Below are 11,474 nucleotides of genomic sequence, written 5' to 3' on the forward strand. Positions count from 1 at the left end.
ACCTCTGTCAATATGGTCCTTGCGTAGTTTGTCACTACTGCAGTTTCGTGCTCGTGGAGCACATCTTCAGGTGAAGATCACGAAAGTTAAAACATTTTCTTCATGTGAAGGTCGTCAATTTTTGAAAAAACATCGAAAACATATAACACACGAACGGTACGAAAAAACATTTCAAAAATTGACGACCTTTACATGAAGAAAATGTTTTAACTTTTGTGATCTTCACCTGAAGATGTGCTCCACGAGCACGAAACTGCAGTAGTGACAAACTACGCAAGGACCATATTGACAGAGGTAAATTAAACCATTATTATGGTTGCTGTATGGTCCAGAGGCTACCCATCATAAAATTACAAATTGACAACTGATATTGTTTAGGAAAAAATAATGGATTAAGAAATGAAACTGTTCTAAACTAACCTAATATAACTAACCAAACTTGCTGTACTGTACTATTTCAAAATTCCCTTTGATAACAGAAAAAGGCATGTGGAGAATATCAAGTTACAGCAAGTTGGGTTAAAGCTAGTTAGGTTAACTTAGTTTGGAACAGTTTCATTTCAATATAATTTGTTTTTCATTGTTTGTTGATACTAAACAATATTTATTTAGCCTATGTAGTTGTCAGCTGATATTTTTCAATCCGTTAATATCAATATATTGGATCAAAAAATAAAATATTGAAATATCATAAAAATAGAAATGTTCCCTTTACAGAAAAGTACCACCATTCTTTTAAACACTACAGGCCAAAATGTTGCCCTTGTGGCAAAATTAATGAAATGATTCAAAAAAGCTTAACTAAATTAAAACAATATTCTTGCTGAAATATGTTATATTTTAATACCATTTCTCAAAGAGGTTACCCTATTATGTGTGATAATGAACTCTTTAAAACATAAGACTCTTTAAATTACTAATGCATGATTATATTAGCCTAAAAAACTCACCTTAATACTAGCAGTAAAAGCCTTTCCGGTCTCGTCCTTGTGCATTAATTTCATTCCGCGGAGAGCGTCCATGGCTTTCACAAAACACATATACTCTTTAAATTGAACATAAGCCTCAAATATTAAGTTCTGGTTATTGGAAAACATCTTAATACCAGATATGTGAGATTTCATTTGGCTTCTGAAAGGATCCAACATTGGAATATCAACACATCGAACTTCACCAAAAACTTCAAATACTTTTCTCAAAACATATTCACTCGGCTTTGAAGCATCAGATTTTGCAGCAAACCATTTACAAGGAAGATTAGTGATATGAATTGTGTCAGGTCTTTCACCAGGTTTCATTTCATTCATGTTTTTTGCATCCCGGAAGTAAGAATCCCACGAATGACGATTAGGAAAATCAGGTTTAGCTTCAGCCGCTCTCACTTTAAGGCTCTCATGGAAACCTGAGAGTTTCAGGGATCGCCCATTGAGTCGGGCCAAGACGGCCAGAAGTTTTGAGCGGTCTTCTATCTCTGCTTCGAACCTCACTACTTCTAACGTACTCTTGGCTACTTTCAGATGATAGAGCTCTTCTGGCACGGCATAATGTCGCAGTTTCTCCATCACTTCCCAGTTGGAGATACTTTTTCCAGGTGTTTTCAAGTTGGGGAGCTGTACGGATATGTTTAATCGAGCTACAGGTTTGAGGTACAAGCTCTGAGGGGAGGAGAGAGGGGTCGCATCGCTGGTGTTGCTGCAGCTTTGGAACACACTCATCTTGATACCCCATCCACAGGCTCCTGACAAGGTGGTTACAACAACACATCTTGAAGAAAACTTTCCACCTGGTTTTTAAACAGCTAAAACTTTGCATTAATCCTGGAAAAACTAGGCTTCTCATTAGTAGCTTTATATAATTGGTAAATAGAAAATCTTAAATAAATTGACACACTCTAACAATAAAAAGGAGGTACTGTACCGGTACCTTTTTTGCTATAGGGTTTAAACTAATAGTAAATCCATGTTTAAAAAAAATACTCAACTTTCTATTGTCTATTCTATTTAATAAGTACCCAACAATGACGAGCTGTAAAAAGGCCTTTTTACATTAAGTAACTTAGTAGGCCTACACTATAAAATTTTGTAGCTACGACTGGAACTCTAGTGACTTGACAAAACTAAATCTCAAATCTCAAAACCATAAAAACTTTGGAAAAATTTGGTTTCGAGACTCAACAATCGTGAATCGACAAGTTTCCAGATTCTAAAGTTTTGATATTTTAGATTTTGACAGTTTTTTCACTGTTGACATATTTGGGCATCATTATTATTGTTTAATAGGTACCGTTTCCACAAAAGCTGGCAGCAATGAAGCAACAGCAAACTGTTCACCACTAACAACTAGGCAAAATTATATTTTTAGGCATACAACACCAATCAATGATGTCCACTAAGTGTTTAGGTAATCTTAAATTGATCTAAAGTTCTTGTTAGCCTAAGTTAAGTTAGTGCCAGGAATAAGTTAGTTTGATGTAGTGTTTGTGTCGTTTTTGAAAAATAATGTTTTTCAGGTTTAAAATGTACTTAGTCACGTAACTTTTAAAGTTTCCTACATATTATTAATATAGGGAGGCCTAATGTCAGGGTCAGGATTCGATTAGCATACTTTCAGTTTTGAGCATAATTCATAATTATTTTATAACTCAGGGCCGCTTTCCCCAAATTACGCTTTTAACTTGAGCTAGTTTAAAATTAAGCTTGAGCTTAAGCCTTTGTTCGTTTTCTCCATGCCCACAGGTATAAGGTTTAGTTTAAGCGTCCATTTGTTTTGGTTGGCTGCTCTGCTTGTGTTGTTTTCTTGTGGATTGTGTTTGATCAACTGTCAAAAGTTATGTTTTATATGTTGCATTAAATAAATATTGAGCAAGAGGTTAGGATACAAAGATAGTGTTATAACTGCTGCTGAGGTTTCATTATATAATTAAAGTTCAATTTAATATTTCATAAGCAATTCATCTTGGTTAGGTATCCTTTTTTAACTATTTAGTTTAGTAGAAGAATCTGAAGTGATGGAACAATCTAGGCAATGCCGTTCAGAATACTCGGTGGTCAGAACATTGTGTGTCTGTGGGAACAATTATTTGGCTTTGTAATTTCTGTTCTTTTTTCGTTTTGTTGTTCAAAGAATTGTCAGCCTTCAGCTAACAAATTCTTTCAAAAACGGGGGCTAATGTTAGCCTGTCACCATCCCTAGATTAAGTATAGTTTAGTTGTATTTTTGCTTTTTGTATTTAAGATAAGTTGTAACAGTTTCCTTAGTTCTTTTCGGCTTTTTAGGCTTATCTAACGGCAAATCACAAACAAAGAGAAATGTCAAAGTTGATCCTGCATTTGAATAGGGAGGGGGGCACGCGGACATTGTCATCTAGGTATTAGTCACGCTTCACCCATCATACTGTTTAGGCCTACATCATTTCTCAAATTCAATACCGGTACACACACACACATTGTTATCCAATCTTCAAATAAACCTTAAACTCATGTTTTCAGGCATTAGCCACGAGTCAAATTTACTAAAACTGACTGTTAGGCCTTTAACTAACTTGAAAAATAAACACTAAAATTTGTGATGACTGTCCGTCAGCGAGTAATGGGCGGACACTGTAGTAACCTTGTTACCAGCGAGAAATTACCCTTAAGTGCCTTTTGAAGCATCCCGGATTAGAAGTGGATTTGATTTGAAGAGGGAGAGCATTAAACAGTTTGATGGCATTGTAAGTTAGATGTATTTCAAAGAAGGTGGTTGAATGGGCTGGAGGTCTCAGATTGAAGTTATTGCGAAGCAGATATGAGTGGGTGGTTGCTGAGTGAAAATTAGAATACGGTACCTAATTTGACTTTAGGAAAGTGAGGACTTTTACCAGGTTACGTCTATTAATACCCAGGCAACTTATGTTTTGGTTTTTAGATTCAAACATTCTATTTATGACCCTCCCTAACTTGATCCATTTTCTGCATTCAAATGGAATATTCCAAAGCTGTGAACTTCATCAGATCAGTATTCAAATTTTAAGAGTCATCCTAGAATTGAGTAGCCTAATTTAAACTTATAACTTAGGTTCGGGTATATTTATTTACTAACTTAACACGTTTGCTCTCAAAATGTTTGTCCTGATTTTTTAGTTTCACCGAGTCTGCTCATGAGTCGGCCCAGCTCCACAAGGTCTAGGATCATGTTAATGACTAGGGTTGCCATATCCCCGGATTTCCCCGGAGATTACCGGATTTTGAATGTATCCGTGTTCACTACCAAAGCCGAACCATGTCTAGCAGGTACAGAGAGCGTTTTGTACGTTATTTGTTAATTTTAATGGGAAGTGACAAGCAAGATGCGCATGTTTTATTAAAAGTCATAGTTCATAGTTATTAAGTCAAGTTCTAGGTCCTGAGCTGTTGTATTCAATATAATAAGGTTGGGCCTACATACCTTATAAATTCGACAAACAGTTTGTTTTAATTGAAGGTCGCTTAGTAGCAACTAACACACAGGTTAGTGCAACTAAGCGACCTTCAATTAAAACGAGCTGTTTGTCGGATTTAAAAGGTACATGTAACCTATTATGCATATTTTATGCTTTCATGTACCATATTTGAATAGGTATTGACATTGAAGCACGAATATTGAAAAGAAACGATGGATTAACTCAATAAACATAAACAAATGACGTCACTAGCCCCAATGTCAATACGCCTACTAATAGCTGTAACAACTGGTTTGGAAGGTTTTTGACAGTTCCATTTAAATATTAATAAAAACTTATTTACTTTCAGGCCAGTGACATAACTTTTTTTAAGTGTATGGTATGACCCATAGGCCTACAGTTTCTGTTAGCCTATAATAAGTTAACTTACCTACTATTTATTTGTGCTATGTAGGTACCTATAGGCCTACAATTTTGCCAGCCCGTTAACCCTAGGAGTGGCCAATGTTAGAAGTGGGGAATGGCCAACCCATTTTGGCGATTTTGCAGACCTTTTTTTGAAAATTCGTTAAAATTCAACCGTACAAGTAAACCTAGCCAACCTCATATTCATTTTGTTCGGAAAGAACAGGAGAATCTATAAATAGTAATATCATAATGATTTAGACAGTGTATTTTATCGGTAAAGTGAAAAAAATAAAAAAAATTTGATTTTTTTTTTGAAATTTCAAAAGCGGCCTCGGTATTTTTTTTCTACGGATTTTTTTATGGGAAATTCATTATATACATTTTGTAGACAATCTAATTCCCTACATAGAAATATATAACATGTTAGGAAAATATTTTTTTTTTATAAGTTTTTGGGGCAAAATATAATGACAAACGGAGAACCGAAAAAATTGAAAACCGTACAGTGTTAGTTTATGTTGTAAAAAGTTCTATAATATATGTGTATACTAATAATGATATATACATGTTTGTAAAGCTAATGAAGTAAGGAATCAAAAAAAGTCATAAAGTTTAAGGGTAAAAATAATTTTTTACCTATAAATATACGTATATAAAATAATGTTTTTATATTTTAGCGATTTCTCGAGAAAAAAATTCACAGTACTTAGTATACAACTTTTGTATCAAATTTTCTTACTTCAAACCAACATAATAATCTTGTAGTGTATTCAATTACCTACATACAAATGTATAACATGTTAGAAATATTTTTTTTGTAGGTACGCAATAGGGAAATAATAATACAATAACCGCAAAACCGCAAATAAGTGTAAACTATAGCCTACAGTGTTTGCTTGTGTTGTGAAACATTATGTAGGCTGATGATATGTAGCCTACATATTTGTAAAGCTAATGAAGTAAGGAATCCAAAAAAGTCATAGTATGATGGTAAAAAGTTATTTTCACCTATGATTATGTATCAATTTGAGAACGTTTTGAATTTTTTGCGCATTTCGAGAAAATGGAGTGTACAGTATTTAGTAGCCTATATAATTTTTTTACCCAATTTTTTACACCCAAACCAATATAAACATGTTGTAGTGTATTCATTTACCTTTATAAAAATGTATAACACCTTGGGTAAATCATTATATAGCATATAAAGCACCTCTGAATGTCAGAATCGTCATTTTTGGACATGATGCTAACAAAATACTGTAGTAGGCCTATTTAGTATAGCCTAGGCTATAACTTTTTTAGAAAGTTTTTTACCCCAAAACCATTATAAACATGTTGTAGTGTACCTATTCATTTACCTTTATAAAAATGTATAACACCTTGGGTATATCATTATATAGGTACAACAATCTCTGAATGTCAGAATCGTCATTTTAGGACATGATGCTAACAAAATACAACCTTTTATGAACACTATTTCACACAATTCAGTAATATTTATGCATGAAGATTGCTGTTATACACACACACAACACTTCACTACACTAACACTACGAACTAATAACATATTTAGTAATAAATCGCGGATAAAACTATTACCGGCAACAACACAAACAAACAATGGCAATACAAGACAGCTGACAGACTGCAGCAGTAATGACTCACTTCGTCGTCTACATGCGAGCATACAGAAATAACCCTGAGTGCAGGGCTGCCACTCTCTGAATCTAAATTTCTTCCTCTTCAAAATGATATACTATATGACTAGTAATAATAACTTTCACTGTATATAATTCGTATTTTCCATACTGTCACCAGACGACTGTTGGCCATTTGTTAGAAATTTCGAAAACAGCTGTTTTCATAAAATCGTACCGATTGTGCAATCAATATTTAGTTATAAATATCACTACCACAATGAAGATAAAATCAATGGCTACCCAGTGGTACCACCCGCAACATCCCAAGACGAAAATTATCCGAGCAGGGTAATGCCAAACAAGACGTGTTTTGCCAGTTCGCAAGTGTCGGCTGCAAAAGTCGTGCCGCGCCAAAAATTCATTTGATTTCTAATCGTCGTGACATTGTTATATACCTGCTACAGGGTTTGTTTATGTAATCAAATGAAAGTTCAGAATGTGATCTTTCGAATGGTATATATATTATTCTCATCTGAGTTGATTGTAAGGGTTTTGTTTACCGTTAAAAAAATTTCGGCCCATACCGTAACCAGACGACATTGGCCATTCTAAGCATCAACGTCATACCGTCACCAGACGATGGTTGGCCACTGCTAGGGTTAACTTTTATTTACTGGGCTGCACTTTACTTTAGGTCCTACAAACAACCGAATGAAAATATCGATTATTCAATTGTTTTATTCGATATTTTCATTGGAATGAGTGTAGGACCTAAAGTAAAGTGCAGCCATTTACTGTAGTGTGGGCCGCCAGCTAAAATATCCTCTTTTTTACAAATTACCATATGGCAACCCTCTAAATGACACATAGGGTACGGTAACTTTAACAGCAAGGTGATAGGAACATTCCCACTTAAGTTTAAGTAGGCCAACTTATGATGCTTAGGCTACACCACCTAAGATAAAATTAATGCAATAACTTACGGTAATTATTTGGACGTAGTGACTACTCGCAAAAGTGAAATTTTTGTTTTTCATAATGACCTAAATTTCACGCTGAATCCGAAAATGACATTTTTATTTTTCGGAAAATACCGGAAATTCCCGAAAAAAGGGAAAAACGGGAAAAAATATTTTTTACTCAAAATACGTCATGTGGGTACTCAAAATACGCGGGATATTGTGTAGATTAAGAATATGCAAGAATTTCTTTGATCCGATGAAAAACACCGGAGATAGGGCGAAAAAACGGTGAATAATCGGTTAGGTTAGGCTTGGTTAGGTTAGGTTAGGTTTGGTTAGGTTAGGTTCGGTTAGGTTTGGTTAGGTTCGGTTCGGTTCGGTTAGGTTTGGTTTGGTTAGGTTAGGTTAGGTTAGTTTAGGTTAGTTTATCAATAACATGAGTATTGTAAGTAAACTAACCTTACCTAACCTAACCTAACCTTACCTAACCAAACCTAACCTAACCTAACCTAACCAAACCTAACCTAACCTAACCCGAAAATGTGCGATGTTATTTTAGATTTTTTGTCCAACTTTTGTCCGTGTTAAAATACCAGCTGATCAGCTGGTCATTATTTTATTATTATTGTTTATGTTAGATTGAGTTAGGTTACGTTAGGTTGAGTTAGATTAGGTTTGGTTAGGTTAGGTTAGGTTAGGTTTGGTTAGGTAAGGTTAGGTTAGGTTAGGTAAGGTTAGTTTACTTACAATATTCATGTTATTGATAAACTAACCTAAACTAACCTAACCTAACCGAACCGAACCTAACCGAACCTAACCTAACCAAACCTAACCTAACCTAACCAAGCCTAACCTAACCGATTATTCACCGTTTTTTCGCCCTATCTCCGGTGTTTTTCATCGAATCAAAGAAATTCTTGCATATTCTTAATCTACACAATATCCCGCGTATTTTGAGTACCCACATGACGTATTTTAAGTAAAAAATATTTTTTCCCGTTTTTCCCTTTTTTTCGGGAATTTCCGGTATTTTCCGAAAAATAAAAATGTCATTTTCGGATTCAGCGTGAAATTTAGGTCATTATGAAAAACAAAAATTTCACTTTTGCGAGTAGTCACTACGTCCAAATAATTACCTAACTTAGCCTACTTGTCAGGCTCAGGCATAAAGGTTAAAAACTGGGCTACTTAGCCTAGCCTAGGTAACTTATCTTGGGCTATTTGCGAGGAGTCTGATTCTTATTAGAATCAATAGTCCAACCTAACCTCCAAAATTAAATTTCAACAAATGGTCGTCCTGTGAAAATATCAGCTATGACAAGGTGTTAATGATTTGTTTCTAAATTAGGGCCTATGTACATTTATAGACTATGCTAGCCTTAACGTAAAAATAATCTAGTATTTGCCTACTTTGGTGTGATCTAATCTGACGAGTTGTGTGATAGATAGTAGGCCTACAGTTTTTGCATGCAATGAATGACTAATGACTATCTATCTGACTAGTGACTGGAGACTGGAGGTCGGAGGACTTAAAAATCTCCTGATGTGGTTGAAGAAGGCGAGGCGAGTTCAGAGACGTTAACAAAACCAACTTGATGTAGCCGTACTACCATAGCCTATAACTAAGAGTACTTTTAATTTTAATTTAACACTTTCACCACTGATGATAGGGATAGGATTATTCTATTCATTCACATTCACTACTCACTAGTCACTACCGACTACCGAGACCGAGTCACTACACTACACTACATAGCCTAGGCCTAGGCCAGGCCTATTGAACTTCAATTCAAAAACATCGACTGAAAATGAAATGAACATTGGAACAGAAAACAGAACAACGGTGACCTCAGTCCAGTTCGTGAAGTTAGCGACTCCGACTCTTTTTAGCGAATTTCCCATATAGGGAATAAGCTATTACCGTAGTACTCATGGTAAGACCTGGACGCGGGACCGATTTTTTTTTTCATTTTGAGGTCCCTAGAGGCCAAAAACACCATCCGTTCAAATTCATATATATATATATATATATATATTTATATATATATATATATATATGTGTCCGTCAGCACGATAACTCGAGCAAAAATGATCAGATTTTGATGAAATTTGGTACAAACGTGTAAACGTACGTTTATTCGAACGAGTTCGCGATCCAGCATGATCGGACCATGGGAACGGGGGTTTACGGGGGGTTTTATGGGGTAAAAATAGGTTTTTCCCATTTTTGACCCAAAAAACATAAAATTTAGCAATTTCTTTCCAAACCATTTTGTAGAGCTTAAAAAAACAAATAATTTAGTATATTGAAGCGTTATTATGCGCCTAATGGTTACGGAGAAAATTCCAAAAAATTGTAAATTTAAAATTCTCATGTTATTCTTATGGAGAATAAGTAAACTGTTGTAGTTTGCTTGTTTGTGAACATATTTTGATCAAATTTGGAAAATGTTTTTATTTCTTACTAACTATTCACATTTTACAAAAAAAAAACAGTTTTACCCTCCCTGATGCAGCAAACCTAAGTACTTGTTAAACTAATTCTATTTAAATCAAGAATAAATGTTATATTTTTAAGTAGACATTTCAGTATAAATCCAATCAGTCAAATGGAAATTCGCTTAGTCTGCAGGTTTGCTGCGGCGGGGGTATTTTTTCTTTACACTTTTCATTTTCATCGACGCTTTTTTACTTTCTCCCCCTATACCATAGTATATGGAAAAAGTATTGTTTTCGTCAAAATTTTCGAGTTTGAGTTTTGAGTGGATATATTCGTTTTGGGTCCCCCTGGACCCAAGGTTTTTTTCCGAGGACTTTTAGTATGTTATTCCGGAAATAAATTTCAATATACGTACCAAGTTTTACACTTCTTATAAGAGTTTTTTTTAGGTAATTTCTCAAATATGACTAGACTACAAGGTGATTCAGTGTACAGTACAATCATAGATACAATCAAGGACTACATATACTCCTTGAGGAGTATGTTTTATCTATGGTACAATATATCTAAATTTAAATAGCCACTTAAATGAAAATAAAAGCTTTATTTCAACCTACTCTTCAAAATCTAATCTTTATTTCACAACTTAAAAATCATCAATTTTTTTAAAGGGATTTTTAACAATCCAGTCATACAGTTTATTTTTTTAAAATACTGTAAGATACTAATTTTGCTTCTTCAGTCAGCTTATTAAAAAACATTATACAGTTTAATTTATGTGAATGTTTGGTTTTTGCCAATCTGTGCTGCAATATATCTATTTTATCCCTACCTCTTATAGTGGTTGTGTACGTCTTTTCGGAAGGAGAATTAATCTAAGTTTGACTTTGTAGGTATATTAGAATTTGGAATATTTAAGATTTACTATGGTTTAGGGGTTATATTATCTAAATATATAAAAGCCAAAGCCCTCACTGACACACTCACTCACTCACTCATCACTAATTCTCCCACTTCCCATTTACCTAGGAGGCTGAAATTCGGTACACTGATTCTTTGGGCATTAAAAAGGAAAACTAAGTAGTTTATTCTGATCGGACTCTCGGGCTCCGCCCCAGTGGCTCTGGAGTTTCCATGTTAACCTTATGATTTTTCATAGTTGAAAGGAATTAATGAATCCAGGACATGATTGTGGCATGCAAATACGAATATGAAGTTAAACAGGGCAAAGCCCGCGGGTACAGCTAGTCTGTGATAAAAGGCAAAGCCCTCACTGACTGACTCACTCACTAACTCACTCACTCACTCACTCATCACTAATTCTCCAACTTCCCATTTACCTAGGAGGCTGAAAATTGGTACACTGATTCATTAGGCATTAAATAGGAAAACTAAAAGTTGTTTTTATTCTGATCGGACTCTCGGGCTCCGCCCCAGTGGCTCTGGAGTTTCCCATGTTAACCTTATGAGTACTCATATTTAAATGGAATTAATGAATCTTAACAGCTGTTTCAATTAAACAAGTTGGTTCTGTTCTATGATGTGCAATAGAATAGCATTAAAGTTACAAGGATTACCAACAGGATGCAGCACAATTTTTTTTA

General features: G+C 34.7%; 1 protein-coding gene across 4 annotated transcripts in view; it reads right to left on the reverse strand.

Annotated features, from left to right (window-relative positions):
• LOC129001992 (A-kinase anchor protein 17A-like) overlaps positions 1 to 9,121 on the reverse strand; it is a 35,326-nt gene extending 26,205 nt beyond the window's left edge. The window contains exons 1-2 of one of the 4 annotated variants that reach the window (XM_054429468.1): positions 8,931 to 9,121; positions 951 to 1,738 (exon numbers count right to left, since the gene is read on the reverse strand). In XM_054429468.1, the coding sequence (XP_054285443.1) occupies positions 951 to 1,715 (765 nt within the window). In that variant the 5' untranslated portion in view covers positions 1,716 to 1,738; positions 8,931 to 9,121. Of the gene's footprint in view, positions 1 to 950; positions 1,827 to 8,840 lie in introns of all 4 variants that reach the window. The other 3 variants (XM_054429467.1, XM_054429465.1, XM_054429466.1) reach the window with 3 other exon arrangements.
• Between the last annotated feature and the right edge of the window lie 2,353 nt (positions 9,122 to 11,474).

This window comes from Macrosteles quadrilineatus, unplaced genomic scaffold, assembly GCF_028750875.1.
Source record: "Macrosteles quadrilineatus isolate MER2022 unplaced genomic scaffold, UCM_ALF_1.0 Scaffold_9__3_contigs__length_116548681, whole genome shotgun sequence".
Lineage (NCBI taxonomy): Eukaryota > Metazoa > Arthropoda > Insecta > Hemiptera > Cicadellidae > Macrosteles > Macrosteles quadrilineatus.